A 20298-nucleotide genomic window follows, 5' to 3' on the forward strand; every position below is an offset into this window, starting at 1 on the left:
GCTGTTTGAACAGCATCAACAAGAGAACTTGTAAAAATCCACGTTCCTTTAGTACTAAGTGCCAGAGAGCACATCCCTCCTCAGCTTGTTCAAGAGGAATGTGCAGCAGTTGGCAACAGATTTCTGAAGAGTGAGAGACTCTTTGGAGTATCATTGGTAAAGGTAAGGAAAAAAATAACTTTCCTTTATAAAAACAAGAAATTGACAGAAGAAAGAAGCCTTATTACTTCTGCTGCTCTGTGCTATTCTTGGATCACTATCATTAGTTTTTTCCCCAAAACTTAGGCACCCCAGGCAAACAAATGCATTTGTTAGTAACTTGTAATACTGCCACCAGATGCCTTTCAGATGCAAGAAATGAATCATAGAAGAGTTTAACCACTTTTTTAATAGAAAAGTCTTTACATACAACGATTCTTTCAACAATATTTTTAATGGGCGTTTGAAGCAGAATTCTATTAGAACAAATATGGGCTCACTCCCACTTTTTTCAGAATGTTCTTTCTGCTGGTCTACCACTCCTACACCATTATAAAATTAACCCAAGTCTCACCAGTAGTCACAAGGGGTTTGTTATAAATACACCACCTATTCCTATAAATGTGCTGTTCATTTCTCTAGTTGCTGAGGGGTACTAAAAGCTTCATAAACATTAGCAGCAAAATCTTTCACTTGTTCCATCATCAACAGGTCCTGAAAGAAATTTAAAGAATATATTTGCTTAATAAAACACATCTATTCTGGTTTTGCTGCAGTACATCATGATGAGAAAAGCACCTGGCACTCCCACACAGATGTAACTCAAATTTGTCACTTTAGAAAGCTTTATGGGCAGAAATGCAAGCAGAACCAAGTCCAGAGACCCTTTCATGGTTCTGCACAGTTTAGCAGAAGAAAGATGTTCAAGAAAAACAGCGTATTTGTCGAAGATACAAATTTACAAAAATGTTTAACCTATTCCAATTGTTTCGACTTTTTTAAACATAGAAATTAAACAGAATTAGCTGTGTTATAAAACAAAATACACAGCACTCTTCAAAATTTTACTTGGATATTTTAAATAAGCAAGATTCTTACCTGAACAAAGTGGCTGGGTGTTTCACTGCATACTGAATGGATTTGTCCATTTATTATTGGAATTATCTTGGCTAAAGGAAGACTGACACTGGAAAGACTAGAAAAGAATTAAAAATATTGACCTAGACCTGCTCTGACATTGAAGTCACTGAACTGTGATTATTACAATTCTAAGTAATTACTCCTTCAAAATTAGGAGTTGAAAGACTGCAAACTAAAATACACAGATTAAGTTTTTTTTTTCCCCCCATCATGGCCTTCTTTTAATATAGAGAAGCACCAAAGCAAATTCCATTTTGTGTTCCTGCAACACACAGTTTCACACTTGCTTCTCATGCAAGAGAAATACGGTTTAACCAGAGTCATGTGTGTACATAAACAGCTGCTGGAAGTGCCAGTCTGTAATCTCACGCTGTTTCAAACTCTAAAATAGGCTTAGGACAGAACCAAACCACAGCCTTTGGCATATTTTAAGTGATGTAAATAGTATCTATTGAAAAAAATATTAATACTTGAGGGCCATCAGTTTATTAAAATTAAAACCTTAAATAACAACTGGGTTTATGTATGTTTATTTTAATATTTTAGAAATAAAACTTCAAGGACCTGAACTCAGCTTTTGGATTTGTAACACTCCACTGTTAAAAACCAAGGTTAGCTTCAGAATAAAAGCTATATTTACACAACCTTCTAAGAAAGAAGCAGAAGGTCCTGAATGTTATTACCTTTCATTCAGCATGCCAGCGAAGAACCTAAAGCTGTGTAGGTGCTTCAGCTACGTGTATCTGGAGAATCATGGTAACACCATGAGAACTATGTGGGGGCTGTACAGAGCTTGGATGCTGACTGTAGGGGGCCACTATCCTCTTCACAGCCTCACAGGGGATGTACTGCTCAGTACATCTTTTACAAGTCGCCCCCAGTGGGTAAATCCCACTTGGCAAGAAAGGCTGGCTGCTTGCACAGCATTGGCAAGAAGGAAGCCATAGGTCTTCTGGCTTCTACTTCTAGATCTGCAAGTAATGGTGGGAAAGATCCCTCCCCTAAGTTCTAGTGATTTCACAGGTGGGAAGAAGCATGCAATACTCCTAGCTGTCTACTTGACTAAAGTAAGGAGAGTGGATTTATTCTTCAAAAGCAAGAAGCATGAGAACATCAAGTAGGCAGGAAAATCCATTAGCCTGTTTTTGGAATTCACTATGAACCCAAAGCATTCACATGAGAACCACAACAAAAGAAAACATGTACCTATTTACAGAGCCATTCTTCGAGATGTCCTGTTCACTAGGTCTAAAAAACTCTGCCATATTGTCCAGCAGTTGACTGAATCCTCTATTTAAACACGTGCTCAAAACTGTGCTGAAGTCTGGACTGAAAAAAAAAAAAAAGTTTGATTCCTCAGATTTATATTTTCAAACCAAAAAACTCAGCAACTATTCAGTGCTATAGCTGTCCCTCCCATAAGGGTCAATGTGTGACTCAGACAAGAGGCCATTAGCACAGCTACCTCAAGACAGATGAGCTCCCCAATCACTCCACAGCAAAGAAATCAATGACCTGCACTCTACCATAAGATTACTAAACCCCAGAAAAATCTAAAGCATTCTTACTAAGTAATACATAGAAGACACTTATCATTAAAATGCTCCAGATGAATGGTAGAAATAGTCTGACATTTGGCTCAAGTCCCTCATATTTAATATTTATTATAGAAGCTTCAATTTCTATCACTTTGCAGTAGAAAGATGCAGATAAAACCACTCTCAAAAGCATGCATTAAAAATAATTTCTGATAAGCCAAAACTGGTGTTCTTTTTATCAAAGCACGTAAATCCAATAAAATAACTCTCAATTAACCCTGCTTTAGCAGAAAAGGAGTACCTTCGGAGCTCTTAAATTTTGAAAATCCCAGCCTACAATTAAGGAATATAAAAACTCAGTGCAGCAGAGTGGTCACATTTCTCAAATGGAAGTTGACAGCTTTTTCTAGGAAAGTAATTCTTACATAAACAATAGTTGTAAGGAAAAGTGTAATATGAATACAGGATACTTCTCTATACCTTTCTAGCATATCTCTAGTTTCATTAAGTAATTTAATTGTAGCAATGTCTCTTTCTGTGAGTCCACAGGCCTAGAAAAAGCAAAAACAATTTAGTAAGAAATCCATTTGCAACCATAAGAATAAGAGTAGAAATATAAGAGCTTGGTACAATGGAATTAATTCAAGATGTGTAAGTCAAATCTGTTTAAAAGAAAAGTTTTATTGTTGTAAATCAGATTCCTTATAATTTCCCTTTTAAACTGTCCCTATAGGATTTTTTTTTTAAACTAAAACCAGTAATAGCAGGAAACACTGAGACTAATGTAGCAATGTGTTTTTTCCACTTCCAACCTCCAAAACTGAAATAAACACTGCATATCACCTTAAGTTAAAGGGGTAAGTGCACGTAGTCACACATTGAAGCGTAAGTTTCTTCTTTATGTTGCTATAAGTTAAGAATGAGCTTTCTCCAACTTGTGGTGTGGATGGAGACAAACACTTTAGAAAATGTAGGAGATTATTTTTACGTTACAACTGAGATTAGATACACCTTTCTCTTGACTACTGTTCATTCTCCATCCCAAAGCAACAAAGGACTCCAGCACACCATCGGCTTCTTGTGCATCAGCCAAGATGCTCCATCTATCCATGATCTTTGCTAGTACACAAGCACAAGGTCATACAGTTCAGCTTAGGGCTGAGTTAAGCTGTAGTGCTACAGCACACATCACAGGCTGAAAAGAGTGGTCAGGCTGTTTCTGAGCTCAGAGCTGACATTCTGAAGATAACACTTATTTTCAATCAAATCTGAAGAAAGTATAACTTTGCCTAGATGAAAGAGATAAGGACACTTGATTTATGATGGAAGAACCATTGCCATTTAATAAAGGCACAGATACCATGGTACAACTATAGGACTTATGCTCCCCAAAAGAAAACACCTAGAATGAAAAAAGGTAGATGAAAGAAACTAACACACGTACCTGGGTAGCCAAGGGGTTTTCTTCATCTGGCATCAGATAATGGCATAAGGGAGAGTAAGATGCAATCTGATCTGAATCTTTCTGTTCCACTATTTTCCTGATATCTTTAAGTTTCTGTTCCAGCTCCAGAAGAGATAAGGTGTGCTTAAGGGAAATACTGGAAAGGAAAAAAAGGCTACAGTGTTGATTGCAAAATGAATAATAATGCTTTGTTCTCCTACAAATAACATTTTCACAAGCAACAGGATCTCAATCTGCTGTATTGGTTTGCACTGGCAGATGTAGGCTGCTATAATAAAAGCATTATTTTGGAAAAAGTCATAGAATTATAGAATATAGAATATAGAATATGCTGAGCTGGAAGGGACCCATCAGGATCAAGTCCAACTCCATCCAAGAATCACACTATGTGCCTAAGAGCATCATCCAAACACTTCCTGAACTCAGGCAGGCTTGGTGCTGTCTTGGCAACAGTTATCACAATAAAGATTCAAAGCTAACCACAAAGAAATACAGACTCTTACCTTCCAAAAACTTTATGCACAGCTTGTTTGACAATAGTTATTAACTCAGTCAGTCCTAAAACAAGAAAAATGTCAAAATTATTTTAATGATTTGCTCAAGAAAAAAGTAGCTTTTTGTAGGTGCAGTTAACTTCTAAGGTATCATACCATCTCCTAAAAGGTGCTGAATACTTGATAAATATTGCTGCTGAACTTCAGGGGGAGCTAGTGGTGTCTGTGGAGAAAAACAATATACAGTTCTGTGACATGTCAACAGTAGAGAACAATGCACAAATAATTTCAAACCTGTTGCAAACAATTTCCTTAACCCTTATAATACCCTGCAGTGGATGGATTCCCCCATTCTCACACAACTGTAGCTTCTGACTCTCTTCTTGTCATCAACCCATGGATCTTCCACAACTCCTTTGAATTCTTCTCTTCAATGCTATACAGAGCAATTTGATCATCAGTGGCACAGAACAATCTCTTCCTCCATAAATAGGGAAGTCTCTTAAAAAAACTGCACTGCAGGTAAAACTAGACCCTCCACCCCCGCAAAAATTTAACTTAGTGGGATAGGATATTTATGCTCAACCCTAACAAAAGCTTATCTGATAGAAAAACAGCTTTCAGGAACCAAGACATGATTCCAATTTGCCCCAGCAGAATGCCTCAGAGTTGGCCCTGACAACCCACTTCTCTACTGGAAAAATAACAGAGGAAACACATTTCTAGTGCAAACTCATCTTGCCCTTTTAGAAAAAGCTTGTTCAAGTTATACAAAACAAAGCATGACCTTCATCAACCCCGGCTTCCCTAATGAAAGCTTTTCTCAAATGTGCCTTGACATGTTGTTCCTTGACTCTCAGCAGGAGCCATCACAGGACACATGAGAACTAATCAAAGTTTGTATCCATTATTTTTAAATGAGCCATCCAATAATCTGCAGATCTTACTCTCTCCAGTGGCTACTTGCTTTCTGTGGCACTGATCTATTTTTATTGTGCAGTGATAGATACGCTATATAAACAAAACTCAAGTCTTCTACCTTGCTTGGTCCTCACCTACAGACATTTAGGTAGATGGCCTTCTGGAGTTAAACAAAACAGTAAAATTTCAATTTCTTCTGTAATCCTAGGGAAATTTAACTTGGGGAAATTAATGTATGTGCTAGGAAGACCTAAGCATTTATATAAATTTGCATACATATCTTGGATCATTCACACAGTATTACTATTTCACAAACTACAATGAAAGCAAATAAATTATGTTGGTGTTTTGATATGAAGTAACCTTTAAGCAATAAAAATGTGGACAAAAATGTACTCTTCAACCTTGCTAGTATTTTGTTAAGCAAGAGTATCACCAAATCATCCAAACTCAGAGGCTGTTAAAACACAGCGATATATCTTGCTTCCACTAATGCTTCCACATCTCCCACTCTTATAAAAATTCTTATTTTCATTCTAATGCTGCTAAGCCATCTCCTTCTTACTTTGCAGTAGATAATCCTTTCACTTCCAAGAAAGAGGAAGTTCTACCTTTGAAAGAGAACAGGAAACTTACTGTGCCATTTTTGCAGAGTGCAGCATTATCTAGGTAGATGTAACCGCCAATAATATTCAACTGGACTCGCAAAAGAACTACTAGCATACAGGTGCTATATACAGCTACAATGCTTCTTGTGAAACCTGGAAAAGAGACAACAAAATAAGGTCAAAGTCAAAGACATAAGGATGAGTCAAGGAGGGAGAGTGCCATCCCAGACTCAAAAAGGGTTGATTTTTAAATACACAGTCACATTTCTCTCATGGGTTGTCGTAACACACATTTTCACAACACATACCCAAGATGGTCATGGGTCTAATGTGCTGGAGCTGCATCTAAAGTGTCCCATTTAATATAATTTTAAATGTTACACAAGTTATTTTGGAAGACAAGAATTATACAGGTTGCTCCACAGGGAACATGGATGTACTGTCAAATCATCTTCCTTCACTAGGCCAGGAAATACACACAGTATGTTAGCCCTCCTCATGCAGTTAAGACACAGAACGCATAACAGCAGCTCGGGGAAAAAGTTACCTAAGGCAGGAGCAGCTAATATCTAAAGAAAAAAAAATTCAAATGAGCATCAGCTACCAGCCACTAAGCAACTGAGATGTGGAAGAAGTGATGTGAATAAATATGGACGAATGCTGAGTAGCAAGGACACACGAAGAAAGGAGCTGATCAGAAGTAGGATCTTATACAGGTATGAAAAGGAGAAACAAAAACAAAAGGAAGGCAAGACAAAACTAGGGAGGTTGTAGGGATAACAAATGGTATCAAGGAATCAAAGGTAGTAAAAAAAGCTCAGTACTATTCACTACATAATTCTCTGACTTCACTCTTCTTCCTTCCCTTCCACTGCTCCCATCAGCCAATAAATAACAAGATGAATCAAGGGGTTCGTAACTTCTGCTATGGTGGTGCTCTCAAACGGGCTTGAGAAGAGGAAATTTCTGGCCATGTAAGGGCTGGCCTACCACTCTGACTGATGTTTTCTGTTAGGTTCAGCATAGAATTTTCTAAAAAAATAGTCTGATTTTTCTGTGATGGCACACAAAGTTCTCACGACAGTGAGATGGAACAGAAAGTTCTCACAAAGTTTTGAGCAGAGTAACATCAGGACCAACACAAATCTTTGTCTCTGAGCTTCTAACTTCCCTCAGGGTTATGAAAAATTCCTTCATGAGGAGCTCTAGCCAGGAGGGGCAGGCAGGAGGTTTGCCACATGCTGTATTACACTGTCTTCAAGTCTACTGAAACAACAACCCTGTGTAAAGTGTGCATTTTAAAGGCTGTGAAAGACACTTTAAATTTTATGCTAAATATTATGCAGACACAATCTTTCATTTCCACTTACTTATTATCTTTAAATCCTCCCATATTTCTAATTTGTTTGCTGGCCTGTAGGAAACATAAATGGAAATATTAAACATTAAAAAGTATATTTTCCTTGGAAATGAATAAATATGTTAAATTAAATATTAGTGCTCTAAGGTGAGCTCATTTAGCTACTCTAATTATTCAGATCAAATTCAAGTCCATATTGATTTGCTTCATTCAAGAAAGCAGTATAGAAACAATACACTATGAAGTCAGAAAATATACTAAAACTTTAATGCATAAAAGTAGTATTTAGTGATGTCAGTTATACACTTCTTACCAATTTTGAATTACTACACTAAGCAGTCACAAAGAGCCCACTGATGATACAAAGTGATCTTTTCTGGGGTCTTAATCCTCTACATATTTAATGTAGACCTCAGTTCAGTACGGCCTCCTGTCTCCACCTGTGCATAGTAAGTGCAGGATTGGAATTTCTTTATCTTACTTTTTTGTAAGATTTACCATTGCCTGGTTTTAAAGTTTGGATTTAATCACCAAAACCTGAAGAGATCAGGACCATCTGTGGAAAAGAAATCTTATGCCATCCACACAACCACAAATTGGTCTTTCTTCTTTTCTTGAGTTATGTTTAGTTTTTTTTGATGTGGCCAATTCCTAAAACATTATGTATTCTGCAGCCAAGAGAGCAGGACTGTAAATTGCATAGATAAACCTGAACTGCCTAAGGTACATTGCAAATTTATAACTACTATCCAGAGGTACTGTTAGTAATATAGAAGCATGAGTAGAGGTAAGAGCAAGCAAACAGTCCAAAAATGTTTCTTCAGCCATTCTTGCCTGTTAAGTGCTGCCAGTAAAGCATGACTACTGTGAGTCTATTGTGGAACACATGGTTTGTTATAGTCACTTAGAGAAACATTTGGTCATTTCTTAGGATCAGAATCAACACAAATATTTAGCACAGATAGTTCAGGTTAATACAGACTTTACAATAACCTAGTTTATAAAACAAACAAACAAAACACTTTTCAACAGAAATAATTTCTCTTTATAGGCACAACATATGCACTTTGGCATTAGTTTGACCATTGTATCACAGACACAATTTCTAAGCTCACTGCTATCAAATAATGCAAATGAACTGATACAATAAACTAAGCCTACAACTCCAAAAAGTAAAGAGACAGATTAAAGAAAGTATAGCTGGAAAAGATACAAGAATCCATGGCAAATGCAAAAACAGTTTACATACTTCCCTTTTTGCAAGCTAAATAAACAGCTTTAAAAGCTATTCTAAAGCAAAACAAAGGAAAGACTCTTAAAAAATACAGTAATATTTATATAGATAAAACACGTCACAGGACTTAAAATGTCATTTGTTACTTATGAGGGGTAAGCTTCCCATGCCAACTGAAGAGTGAAAGATACGCCATCGTCAGCCAATTAGATTTGGACATACTCTGTAAAAATATATTCTAGAGCTCATCCTTACGAAGCTTCATGCAGAAGCCAGGTAACAGTGTAAGTCTGCAAGTATTAAGCCTAACAGTGGAAATGGATTTTTCAGTCTTTGCTGCAACTTACTATGACTCAGCTGCTCAAAACTCAACATTCATTTCAAATTGATTTATTTGGAAAACCATTACCTGCTATGTAAGCAAAAAGCAATGCAAACAAAAAAAACCCAGAGATTTGGAATGAAGCTAAGTGCTGAATAGGGGAGAGATATGCAACATCTGCAAGGCTACAGCAGCAGGTACTTCACCGCATCTCACTCAATCACATTGCTTTGAGAAGAGAACAACAGACATCTGCAGTCTTGCTGCTCCCTCTTTAAACGAAGAGGGAAGACTGAAGACTTCAGTCCACTTATATCCCCAAGCTACCACTTGCTGTCCCAAATTACTAAAACAATGTAAAAAGGTTTTGAATTTAAGGACTTGAACAGATTTTAAGTTAAAGGACTTTAACTAAGGGATAACATGATCAGTAACACCGAAAAAGAACACATCTTCAGGGGCATGAAGAAAGGTAAATCTCCACATGTCCTCTTTTCTATATACTACAACAATGGCACTCAAAGGTCCAGAGCCATTTGACTTATATTCTCAAGTCAAAGTAGAAAGAAAATTAATCTATACCTCTCTGTGTAGCACAAGAATGCAGAGCTTCTTCATGGACTCAGTTCAAAGTGGAATGAGGCCTGATGGCTCAATCCATGACCTGTGCCCTCCCAACCCCTATTCTACCTTTTCAGTTCAAAAAGTTTCAAGCATCTAGTTAAAACGTCTTCAGCGTAAGCAAAAAAGGGAAACATTAAGACACAAACTCCACTGTAAGATACACTCCAAATGGACAGCTGAGCTTCCAGGATATTGCATGTAACCAGCACTTTAAATTTTTTTTTCAGCTATGCATAACAATAACATCAAAAAGTCTCATCTCTATTTTCATGGGTATTACTGGAATTCAGAAGTGTGTCACCACACCCGCAAACTGTTTCAACTAGTCAAAACAAGTTAGAGATACCAGATGTATTTTGATAAAAGAACACATACTACAGAGAACAATCTAAGGCATTATATGTCTTCACCATCAAACACAGGATTGCAGATGTCTGCAGACTATTTTGCTGTACAGTCCAGAAGACAAATCTGGTGATCCACAATATCTCCTGTTCATTCAGGCTAATTTTTTTATTGAGTAAAACTCTTATCATTACAAATACATTAAATATTCGCTAAAATTAACTTTTCCTAATCTGTTATTGTTTGGGGCAAACAACATTCAAATAGATTTGCAAATTCTCAGATAATCTGTTATAAAAACATCATTTGGGCTGTAATTCCCACTTTAACTATCATGTTCTGTTGCCTTGCTGTGGGAGTTTTTGACTGAAAAAAGACAATGACTGGATAAGTAATCCATTAAATGCTGGGCAGCTGAAGTTACAGCTATATAAATAAGCTAGTGGGAGGTAAACGAGAAAGGCAGTCTAGAGTGAGTCAGAAACCATGTGTTAACTGCCTACCTAGCACTTATACTCTGTGCCAAGTATCAAGCAGTTTACTGTACTTCTAAGTTATGCTCTTATGCAACTTACAGATGCTATTTGTTCCTGCAGTTGTAAAGAAACCAAGAGTGTTTTCTGACAGGGAAGCATTCCTCCTAATGTATGACATGTCCCTATTTTTTTTATTCTACTTCAAGAAGAAAAAGAAATTACTTCTCATAGCTTATATCCATTTGCAGTCTCATCTTGGATACTTTCCACTAGTATTCAAGTCTGACCTTGATAAGATGACATAAATATTTTTACAAACACAACATCAACAATTCAGTCAAGCTACTAAGTCCTGTTTAAGAGAGGACTAGCCCCTGTAAGTGCTTTATCAGCCTATCTTATAAGCAGTTCAACAAAAACCTTGGCTCTCATTGCAGCACCTTGAAGGATCTATTATTCCTTGTAATTTTGGAAAACGCCAGCCATACCTATTCAAATGCATCTAACAGGACAAAATATTTATGTGGTGATTTCAAAATACTTTACAACTGTGACTCAATAGAACCCAGAACCAAAATCCTATATATGAATATATAATTTGAAAAAAATTATCTTGTGATCAAAACAAGCTATCTTTAACAAAATCAACAAAACAGTCTTACCTATTTTTAAGAAGAGATGTGAGACTCTCAGAATTTAATTGATGCATTAAGGCATCCCTCAATGTTGGAAGCATTGACAGCACTGTTATTAGAAGAAGAAAAAACATGAAGTATTTGTCAACATAAAAAAAAAAAAAATCATAAACCTATCCCCAGCTCTTACTCAATAGCTGCTATACAATGTAAATCCCACTGCTGAACAGGCAAAGCTGGGAGGACAAACAAAATAAGGAAACCCTGGGGGTATTGTGAAGTGCAATTACCTGGGTGCCTATTATGAGCTTGTGCACAATGCTGCCCTTACCTGGCAGCACGTCTTGGCTGCAGATGTGCACCCACAGCCCACATATCTGCACATACATGTCTGCAACTCCTCCCCAGAAGAACATCTGGTGAGAATCTACACTGTTGCTTTGTTGGGGGTATTTTTCTCCCCCAACAAGAGAACCAGGGAAAGGCATGTTTTAAACAAAAGAGAGCTGGTGGGGAAAAATCCTTTCCTTTGGGAATATTGAATGTCCAATCTAATGTTATATGATGGGGACAGGAAGAGCACAGCAAGCATGCACAGAATGTAATAAGTAATACAAACAAAATATGAAAAATCTCAATAAGAATGCAGACAGAGGTACTTTGTAAAACAAAGGGCAGAGAAAAATTTCGTGCTTGTAGCAAAATCAATCCTAGTACTACAAAATGGAAAAGATGAAAATGAAATACCAGGGTTGCTTCATGTCAGGGTAAGCAGTGCAAATAAAGCATTTGCAGCCACCCACGAAGCCCCTACAAATTTCAACAGGAGAAGAACATGCTGCCCAATTTGTTGAATAGAAATAGTTTTGAAAGATCTGTATTTACAAGAATGACAAGGATTTTCTTAAACTTGACCCTACCATGTCTTCTCCAAAAATCCAAAGACCAGTGCTGTAATATAAACATTTTCATCTATTGCTCCCCAGCTAGTCAGTTACCTTTTAACTGTTAAAAGTGCAGGGAACTAATAGGCTGATGTGCTTCTTATTTGTAAATACAAATTTCTTACCAAACCTTCTGTGTAGCTTACTAACAATGGACTATAATGCATAAAACAATCCTGCTGTAAATTCAGTATTGTTTGAATTCGAGTGCTGTTTCACACCTTGATACCACATGCAGTTTAAGACCCACAAAGGGTCTTGCAGTGGCAAAAATCTGTAACCTGCATGTATATTTGTTTGCATGACAGATGGATCAATTCAGACCAAGGGTTAAGATGACCCCTAGAAATCTCTTCAATCCTCTGTTCTTCAGATTTTGTTTTTATTATGCAAAATTATGTTATTTATGCACTAGTATTTAATTAAGATTTTGAATTCACCTACACTTCATATTCTTTTTCTATCCTGTTAATATGTAGTATAAATCCCCAAATAATTTCACCTGCCAAGAATGGCAGCTATTTCCTTATCTTACCTGTCATATTGCATGTCCTCTGATTACTTTCAAAATGATACTGCCTTCGTGCTTGGGCGATGTATTCAGCTGCCTCTCGTTCTTGGATTTCTCTGATTTTCTTCTGTCCATATTTTCCCAGTAAATAGACTCCTACGGAGAGATTTTCGTATTACAAGCTGCTTTAAAAATATGAGGAAGGCCTCTTCAGCCCCTTGCTTTGATTTTATACCATAAGCATGCATAGTGTATTGTCAGATATATGTGGGTTGTGAGTATTTTAATACTGACTGACAAAGTAATACTCAGAAATAACAGTTTCAAAATTTATGCCAAGGGTAATGACTTGAATCAATGTAAGAAACCTTCCTGAGAAGAGCTATCTGGCCTTTCAAAGAAGGTATTTTTGGTACTACTGTGAACAAATAGTACTGAAGAGATTGAAGCAAACACTGAGAAGAGAAAAAAAGTATGGCAACAAGAACAAAGAAAAGAAACTGAGATGCACAGGTCTGGAGATGGACAAAAATTACATTTTTAAAAAGGATATATTTCTAAATTTAGCAGAAGTTAGAGATAAAACTCAAGTCTTAAAAAAATCACATAAAAGAAAAAAGTTACAGGCTAACACTTCCTTTGTTTGGTCCTGAAACTTGTCTGTGGCCCTCATTTCTTACCCATGTCTGGCTCCAGCCATATTCATCTCCCTTGAGGATCTGCTCATCCCTCACCACCCTTACTATGAATCTCCATTTCACAGAGACCCACCAAACATTTTTGTTCTACATTTCCTCCAGTCCCAACAAATATCCTTCTGAAGTTTGTCCCAATTGCTCTTCCCACACCATCAGGGATTCAGAGATCTCTCCAGGCTGCCCACAGACCTCTTCTCATCTTTCCTCATCTCCATCCCCCTTTCTAGGCCATCCCTTAAGATACCACTACATCTTCTATACTTATCCTCAGCACCTTTGCCCACTGCAATCTGCTGTGCCCGAATTTCTCCCCCTCCACCCAGGACTTCTCATAACACCTCCTGTATGCACTGGTAGCAGCAGTTACCTATTTAGGTGCATTAACAAGCTCTTCCCGTGGTCTCTCATGAAAGAATTGTCAGGGATGGGTGCTGGGCAGCAAAGAGACAAAGGAGGAACAAATCCAAGCAGAAAATACAATTGGACAAAAGTTGATAAGTCTGTCCACTGGGGAGCAATCCCCTAAGTACTGAAACTCGTGTCAGCTCCAACTATCAAGTCAACAGTGGCACACAGAAGAAATATGAGTCTCAAATCTTCTTTTATTTTTTCCCCTAAACACTTTCAAGTCATAAACACAGAGCTACGAAGATTTCTTGAAGTTTAACTGTCATATTTCAAAGTTAATATCTAAATGAATTAGGCATTTAACAGCTGACAAATGCTGAGTTTTAAAGCTATTTTTATAAACCAAATTCCCAAAACCTTAAAAACCAAACTCCTTGATATTTTTAATTCTACTAAATTTTTTTGGCCATTAAAATGTTTCAATACATCCTCCAAACTATCATCAGTATTTCAAGTTTTGTCAACTTTGTGCCCCAATATTTACGATTGCAAAAAAAATCCGGCAATTCATATTGACATTATATTTCCTAATAGACAACTACAGGCCAGACCAGTTTGGAACAACCACAGTCACTTCCATTTATCTCCCAAAAGCCACATAAAATAAAAATGGAGAAGTCATTCACTCTTGCTTCAGCCTTTAGGCAGACTGACCATTTGCCATGTGGAAGATTCACCCCATTAGATCCAAACCTTAATATTTGCATAACATGCAATTCTACCATTAAAAATTGTTAATAAAAAAGGAAACTTCATAAGTTACATATTATTTTTCTCTAAAAATAATAAATTATTGCCAAGAGTATGTATTCAGAAACACAACTGTCAGCGTACTGATTTTTTTTTTCTTTGCAGTTAAGATACTGAAACTGCAACAATATTTTTAGTATTAGAAAATAATTTTGAACACAAAGTTTTTCTAATAATTTTATCCCACCGCATTTTTCACAATACATTCACACAGTTATCTGGCCAAATCACTTTTGTTTATTCCCCTCTCCCTCAAATAAATCCTAACTCCAGGTTTTGTTGCGGAAAAGTATAAAAAATACTCTTAATGAATGTACACAAGACACAGGTAGACATGCAAACAAGTAAAGAAGAATCATGTGCATGTCCTTGAGTGATATGCTGGGGCAGCACTTTCATAATTAAGATTGAGACAGCTAATTGCTTAATTCTCGATGGTTAAAGCTATGTGATTACTCTGTACTAAGAATGGCTGTGCCTCCTGAGGGTCCCAAGTTGCACTAGCAGTCATCCAGGTCTTACAAGGAGTTCCCAAAAAAAACATTTGTCTAAAATAATGCAACACCAGCTACTCCTACTCTTATTGCTTCCCCTCCCCCCTAGACTAAGCCATAACTTTGACCCATCACTAGTGAGTGTTATTTACTCCAGTATCATATTAATCTTTGGGAAAGCAAACATTAGAAGTTACACCAACCACACAGGGTGAGTAAAACCAACAAACACCAAAAAAAGTTTGAATGCCAGCAACACACTGCCTCTGTTACCAACTGCATGGCTTCTTGTTGCTGTCATCGACTTTGTGACAATTACTTTCTGTGTCAATTCATTTCAGTCATGTGTGCCTGAACGCAGCATGGGAGCCTCTGCAAGTCTCCAGCTAATAGGGCATTTCAAGGATCCACCAGCCTGGGAGTTACTCGGCAGGTGTGGTCACATTTCACTTTAGAACTCCCTTGAATATCTGTATTGATACATGCAAAATTAATTCAGAAGACTTGAAAATAACACAGACTTCTAAGCAGTCCAGGCTGAATGCATCATATGAAAACTGTGTCACTTGGAGTTGGAAGCAGGACCAGAGAAAGCCACATCCCAAGAAATGCTGTCAAGTCAGCTTACTTATCCGTAAGAAACTTAACTGACATTTTGAAAATCCCTGCTGTTATAAAACAGGAAAGTGAACACCAACTTTTTACCATAGCTAATATAACTTGATTTTATCTCAGTGTGGGATAGGAGGTCTGCAAAAGGTGACAGCAGCAACATTTTACTTGTGTCTAATTAGCTAACCTGTTGTGTAGGCAGAACTTCATACTGAATCTTTCCCATATGTTCCATACAAAACCAGGAATCAGGAAAATTCAGCAATAATGAGACTGCCCAAAAGATAATTGCTACGTAAACCTTTTTCTGCCTTCATTAAAATGTGAACTGTACAAACAGCTATAGTCCCAACACTCTTGATTCACTGATGGTTCAGAAACAGCTGAGTGGTACAAACTAGGGCTGTATCACCTGATGCCAGAACCTTCAAGTACAGGAATTTCAGTAAGGATCTCAAACTACAATGCATAGTGTTTTAAAATTGATCGACAAACTGAAATGTATTTACATTTGTATTGGCTGCCTGTGCTGGTTTTGGCTGGGATAGAGTTCATTTTCTTCACAGTAGCTAGCATGGGCCTAAGCTTTTGATTTGTGCTAGCAACAGTGTTGATAACACAGGTATGTTTCAGTTACTGATGAGCAGTGCTTACACAGTGCCAAGGTCTTCTCTGCTTCTCACACCACCCCACCACCAGCAAGTAGGCGGGAGGTGCAGATAACACTGGGAGGGGACACAGCTAGGACAGCTGACCCCAACTGACCAAAGGGATATTCCACACCGTATGATGTCATGCTCAGTAACAAAACTAGGAGGGAAGTTATGGGGGTATGCTCAAGGACTGGCTGGGCATTGATCAGTTGGTTGTAAGCAACTGTTTTCATCACTTGTCTTTCCTGGGTTTTATTTCGCTTTCTCTTTGTTTTTTTTTCCACCACCACCACCCCCCCCAACATAACATAAGTTATGGCACACCTCTCCCTCAGCCTCTTCCTTTCTTCACAGGGAAAATGAAGAGGAGAAAAAGGGTGGGATTGGTAACTAGGAGGCATCAAGTTTTCAGGAAAGCTCTTTACAGCCCTATGTAACCTTTAACCTCACTGCCACACTTCCTTCAGAAAAAAAAAAAGGCAAAAAAAAAAAAGCACCACCACCAAAAAAAGACTACAGGAAAACTTTCAGTTTTAAGAATTTCATATTGTAGAAATTGCACCCACACACACACACACCTGCAGCCGTCCAGAACATCAATACCTTAATAAGTTGTGGTTTGTCCTAATGTACAAGCAAGCTGTGCTTCAACTGACATACAATTATCCAATTATAGATGAAAATCATATTTAAAATCAGGTGGCACTAAAGCCTTATTCTCTTGGCACCACTGAGTCCCACCAAAACCTATTTAATGTGCCTGCATTCACTCACAAATCAAGAAAAGCTTCTTTGCTAAGCAGACAGACTACTGAATGGAAATGTTCTTTCTGCAAGCTGAAGGTTGCAACAGATGAAACTGAGCAATAATTCATTCACTACTGAAATCAGAACCATACATTGCAGACACACCCTGAACTTGCTCTTCTACCGCAACAAGGGAATTTCGACAGTGAATAATTTTGTAATACCCATTGAAATCTGCCTTGAATGCTGAGAATTGAGAAAGAAAGTTAAATCTACCTATCCAATAAGAACAAGAGAACATAACACATCCTTGCAGATCCACCATATTAGCTTTCTTTCTATTTTAAGTATTTCTAGTAGGTTTGACCCCAGAGCACTAGATTTTGCTTGAAGAGATTGAAGTCTTTTTAGTATGCAATTTACTTTTATTGCTAAAGGAACAAACTTCTGAAGAAAGGGTTTGTGTAAGGTCTTTGTCAAGTTCTTGATCCTGCTCTATGGTTAAGGGAAAATTACACCCATTTCAGTTGCTTTTCCCTTGAGCTCTTACAAGTTTTGTATCTTCGTAAGCAGGAAGATCTGTTGCAGTGTTGAGATCCACAGAAATCACACCAAGAATGGCAGCCACTGATACCATACAAGGAATACAACTCAGTAAACAGGAGAAAAGGCTACCAACCAACTAAGATTTTGGTGCATTAATGCTTTGGTAACACAACACACTACAACATTGTATCACTAACAATATAGAGACTCTTCTGTACTGTTTAACGAATCATTAAGTATTAATCTCTGACCATGTGCCAGTTAAAGACTTAAAATCACTAAACCCTGTGAAGTTCCATTTTCCTTGTACCATCCTCCTTCCCAGAAAATGCACCTAACAGCTCAAAAAAAACCCCCCAACAAACCCAAACAAACACCTGAGAGATGTAGATTCCAGTCTCTGATATTCAATCAGCAGATTTGGATGCTCTTTTTAAATCATTCTACCAGTTCCAAGTATTCTGTCTTCAAATCAAAGCAGTGATGTAAAGTTGCATTCTACCCTCCAATGTTACACAGTATTTTTTGGAGAATCCGTTGTGGATCTCAGAGTTCTGATTCATTGGTGTTGGCATTCCCATGGCTCTTGGAGTTATTTTAAGGTCTGATCCGTAACTAATAGGTAGATGGCCAAAGCACTCACGATTCACCTGCTGAACAACCGTAGTGCAGCACTCTGCAGCAAATCCTGCCATCTCCCCAGCTGCCCTAAATACCACAGTGCAAGATGCAGCTGGTGGCAGCTAATGAGGTTCTCTGGCTTGCAGGTACCCTGATTAACTACGGGGTCTCAAATACAAAAAAGCAATTTACTACCAAGTCCTCAAATACAACATGGCCCCAGGAAACAAGTACTTTATCCATGCTGCAGGCAATGGCAGCACAGGTCAGTATTTTTTCAGTCACAAGCTGAAATGCTTGTTGAAAGAGGAGCATCTTGGGGGGGTTTTTTGATTGATCACTCTTTAAATTACTTGATTTTAGTCCCTGATTATTTTTTTAAGTGTACTTCGGGCAGTCAGTAGCTTTTTAGTGAAAGTGACACTGAACTGTAAATAAACAGCACTAATCATAAGAAAAACCTGCAAATTCAGTGATACCAGAATGGTTTGCAGGCTGACAGAGGGCTGTTAAAACATGATGGATTTTGGATTTCAGGCTATGAGGACTACCAAGAGCCACATGCTCCCCAGTATGTGCTTTCCATGTTTATTAACTGAAACTGGGATAACTGATGTTTTTACTACTCCCATTTGTCTGTCCACCACTCTCACAAGCACAGCTGAAGGGGAGGAAGAACACCTTGCAGGTCACAGCCTGGTAAATTAAAGTACACCTGTTTACTTAATATGGTGGGTTGCGTGGTGGCTCAGAAACTGGTAAACATTACGTTCCACTGTACTTGCAGTGTCAGAAAATCTGCAGGTGAAGGGGTGAACTGGAGAAGCAAGTCTGGCAAGCACTTCAGGAATCATAATCTTATCTATAAACATATATTAATCAGCACTCTTTGGAAAACGCAGAGGGAATTCATGCTGAAAGGATGCAGAGGGCACACCAACCAAGGCAAGTCAGAAGTATATACAATTCACCTTCTCAAGAGACCTCACCTGAATACGAGACAAAAGGTACTGCAAAAAACTTGTAGCCTTCAGAATATTTAACTGTTCAGGTAAAAGTTTCAGTGGGTGTAAACAACTACAAGCTTTCCTAAGCAAATCTGTAACATTTAATTCTGTCATTTGCATAAGATATAACTAGATCTGATGACTGAGCATGCAAAGACATAGCTGTACCTTTTGAGGGGTGTCTAATCTCCAGCTGCACAGATATGCACTTGATTACTAAACAAAGAGACAGATTCAAGGCATTCTTTTAAATCTAGCTCCAATTAAAAATAACCCTATAATAATTCCAAGGCAAGGAAGAGCCTACCAGACCATAACCACCCCACAGGCTAGACAAGAACGTTAAGGGAGACGGGAAGGCTTGAATTATTAACGTAAGTCTTCTTCTCCAGTTTTGTTTCTGCAGCTAGTTTGTATTGGACAAAGCACCTCAACGCACAAGTCACTTTCAAAAGAACAGGCTTTCAGCCTCCATCCTAAAATTAATACAAACGTCACCCAGGCTTTACACGGTTAAAACGCTGTTTCAAACCAACACAAACACCTGCCGTACGAGCACCCACGCAACGCGAGTCCTCATGTTCCAGTCCTTACGGGAAGACGCACAACCTCCCTCCCTCGCCATGAGAACAACCCTCCTGCCGCCCCAGCTCCCCCGAAGACGGTCGGCGGGTGGGTCTCTGTGTCCCCAGGAAGGCGAGGGGCTGCTCCAGGCCCTGCGCAGCCCCGGGCGGCAGCAGCAGCAGCAGCATCGCACCGCGGCCGGGAGGGCCGGGCCGGGCCGGGCCGGGGGGCTCGGCCGGGCGATCGGCGCGGAGCGGCGGGCAGAGCAGGGCTGCTTTCGGCGAAGAACCCGCCTGCCCAGCGGGGCTCACCGGGCTCAGCGCCGCCTCCCGAGGAAGCCTCCCCAGCGAGGGCCGGGAGCCCCGCAGCAGCGCGGAGGCCCCGGGGCAGCTCCCCGGGGCAGCTCCGCGCCGAGCTCCTCCGATCGCCCGGCTCGGCCCGGCCCGGCCCGGCTGCCAGGCACTCACCGCCCAGGAAGGTGCCGAGGACGAGGCATTTCTTCTTGTGCCGCCTGAGGAAACTCCAGAGCGAGCGCAGCATCCTGCGCGCCCGGGCCGGCCCGCCCGGCAGCCCCTGGCCTGGGCGGAAGGGGCGGGGACCGC

At 39.0% G+C, this 20298-nt stretch overlaps 1 protein-coding gene across 1 annotated transcript; it reads right to left on the reverse strand.

Moving 5' to 3' along the window:
• Window positions 1-367: 367 nt before the first annotated feature.
• Window positions 368-20284, reverse strand: PEX3 (peroxisomal biogenesis factor 3). Its single transcript, XM_051613352.1, has 12 exons — window positions 20164-20284; window positions 12621-12752; window positions 11169-11250; window positions 7516-7559; window positions 6174-6298; window positions 4773-4839; window positions 4626-4680; window positions 4102-4258; window positions 3138-3208; window positions 2326-2448; window positions 1078-1174; window positions 368-693 (listed from the first exon to the last, which is right to left on the reverse strand). Exons 1-12 carry the CDS (start codon window positions 20234-20236, stop codon window positions 610-612), a joined length of 1110 nt encoding a protein of 369 aa, XP_051469312.1. The 5' UTR covers window positions 20237-20284; the 3' UTR covers window positions 368-609.
• Window positions 20285-20298: the final 14 nt, after the last annotated feature.

The sequence above is a fragment of the Apus apus genome, chromosome 3 (assembly GCF_020740795.1).
Source record: "Apus apus isolate bApuApu2 chromosome 3, bApuApu2.pri.cur, whole genome shotgun sequence".
Classification (NCBI taxonomy): domain Eukaryota; kingdom Metazoa; phylum Chordata; class Aves; order Apodiformes; family Apodidae; genus Apus; species Apus apus.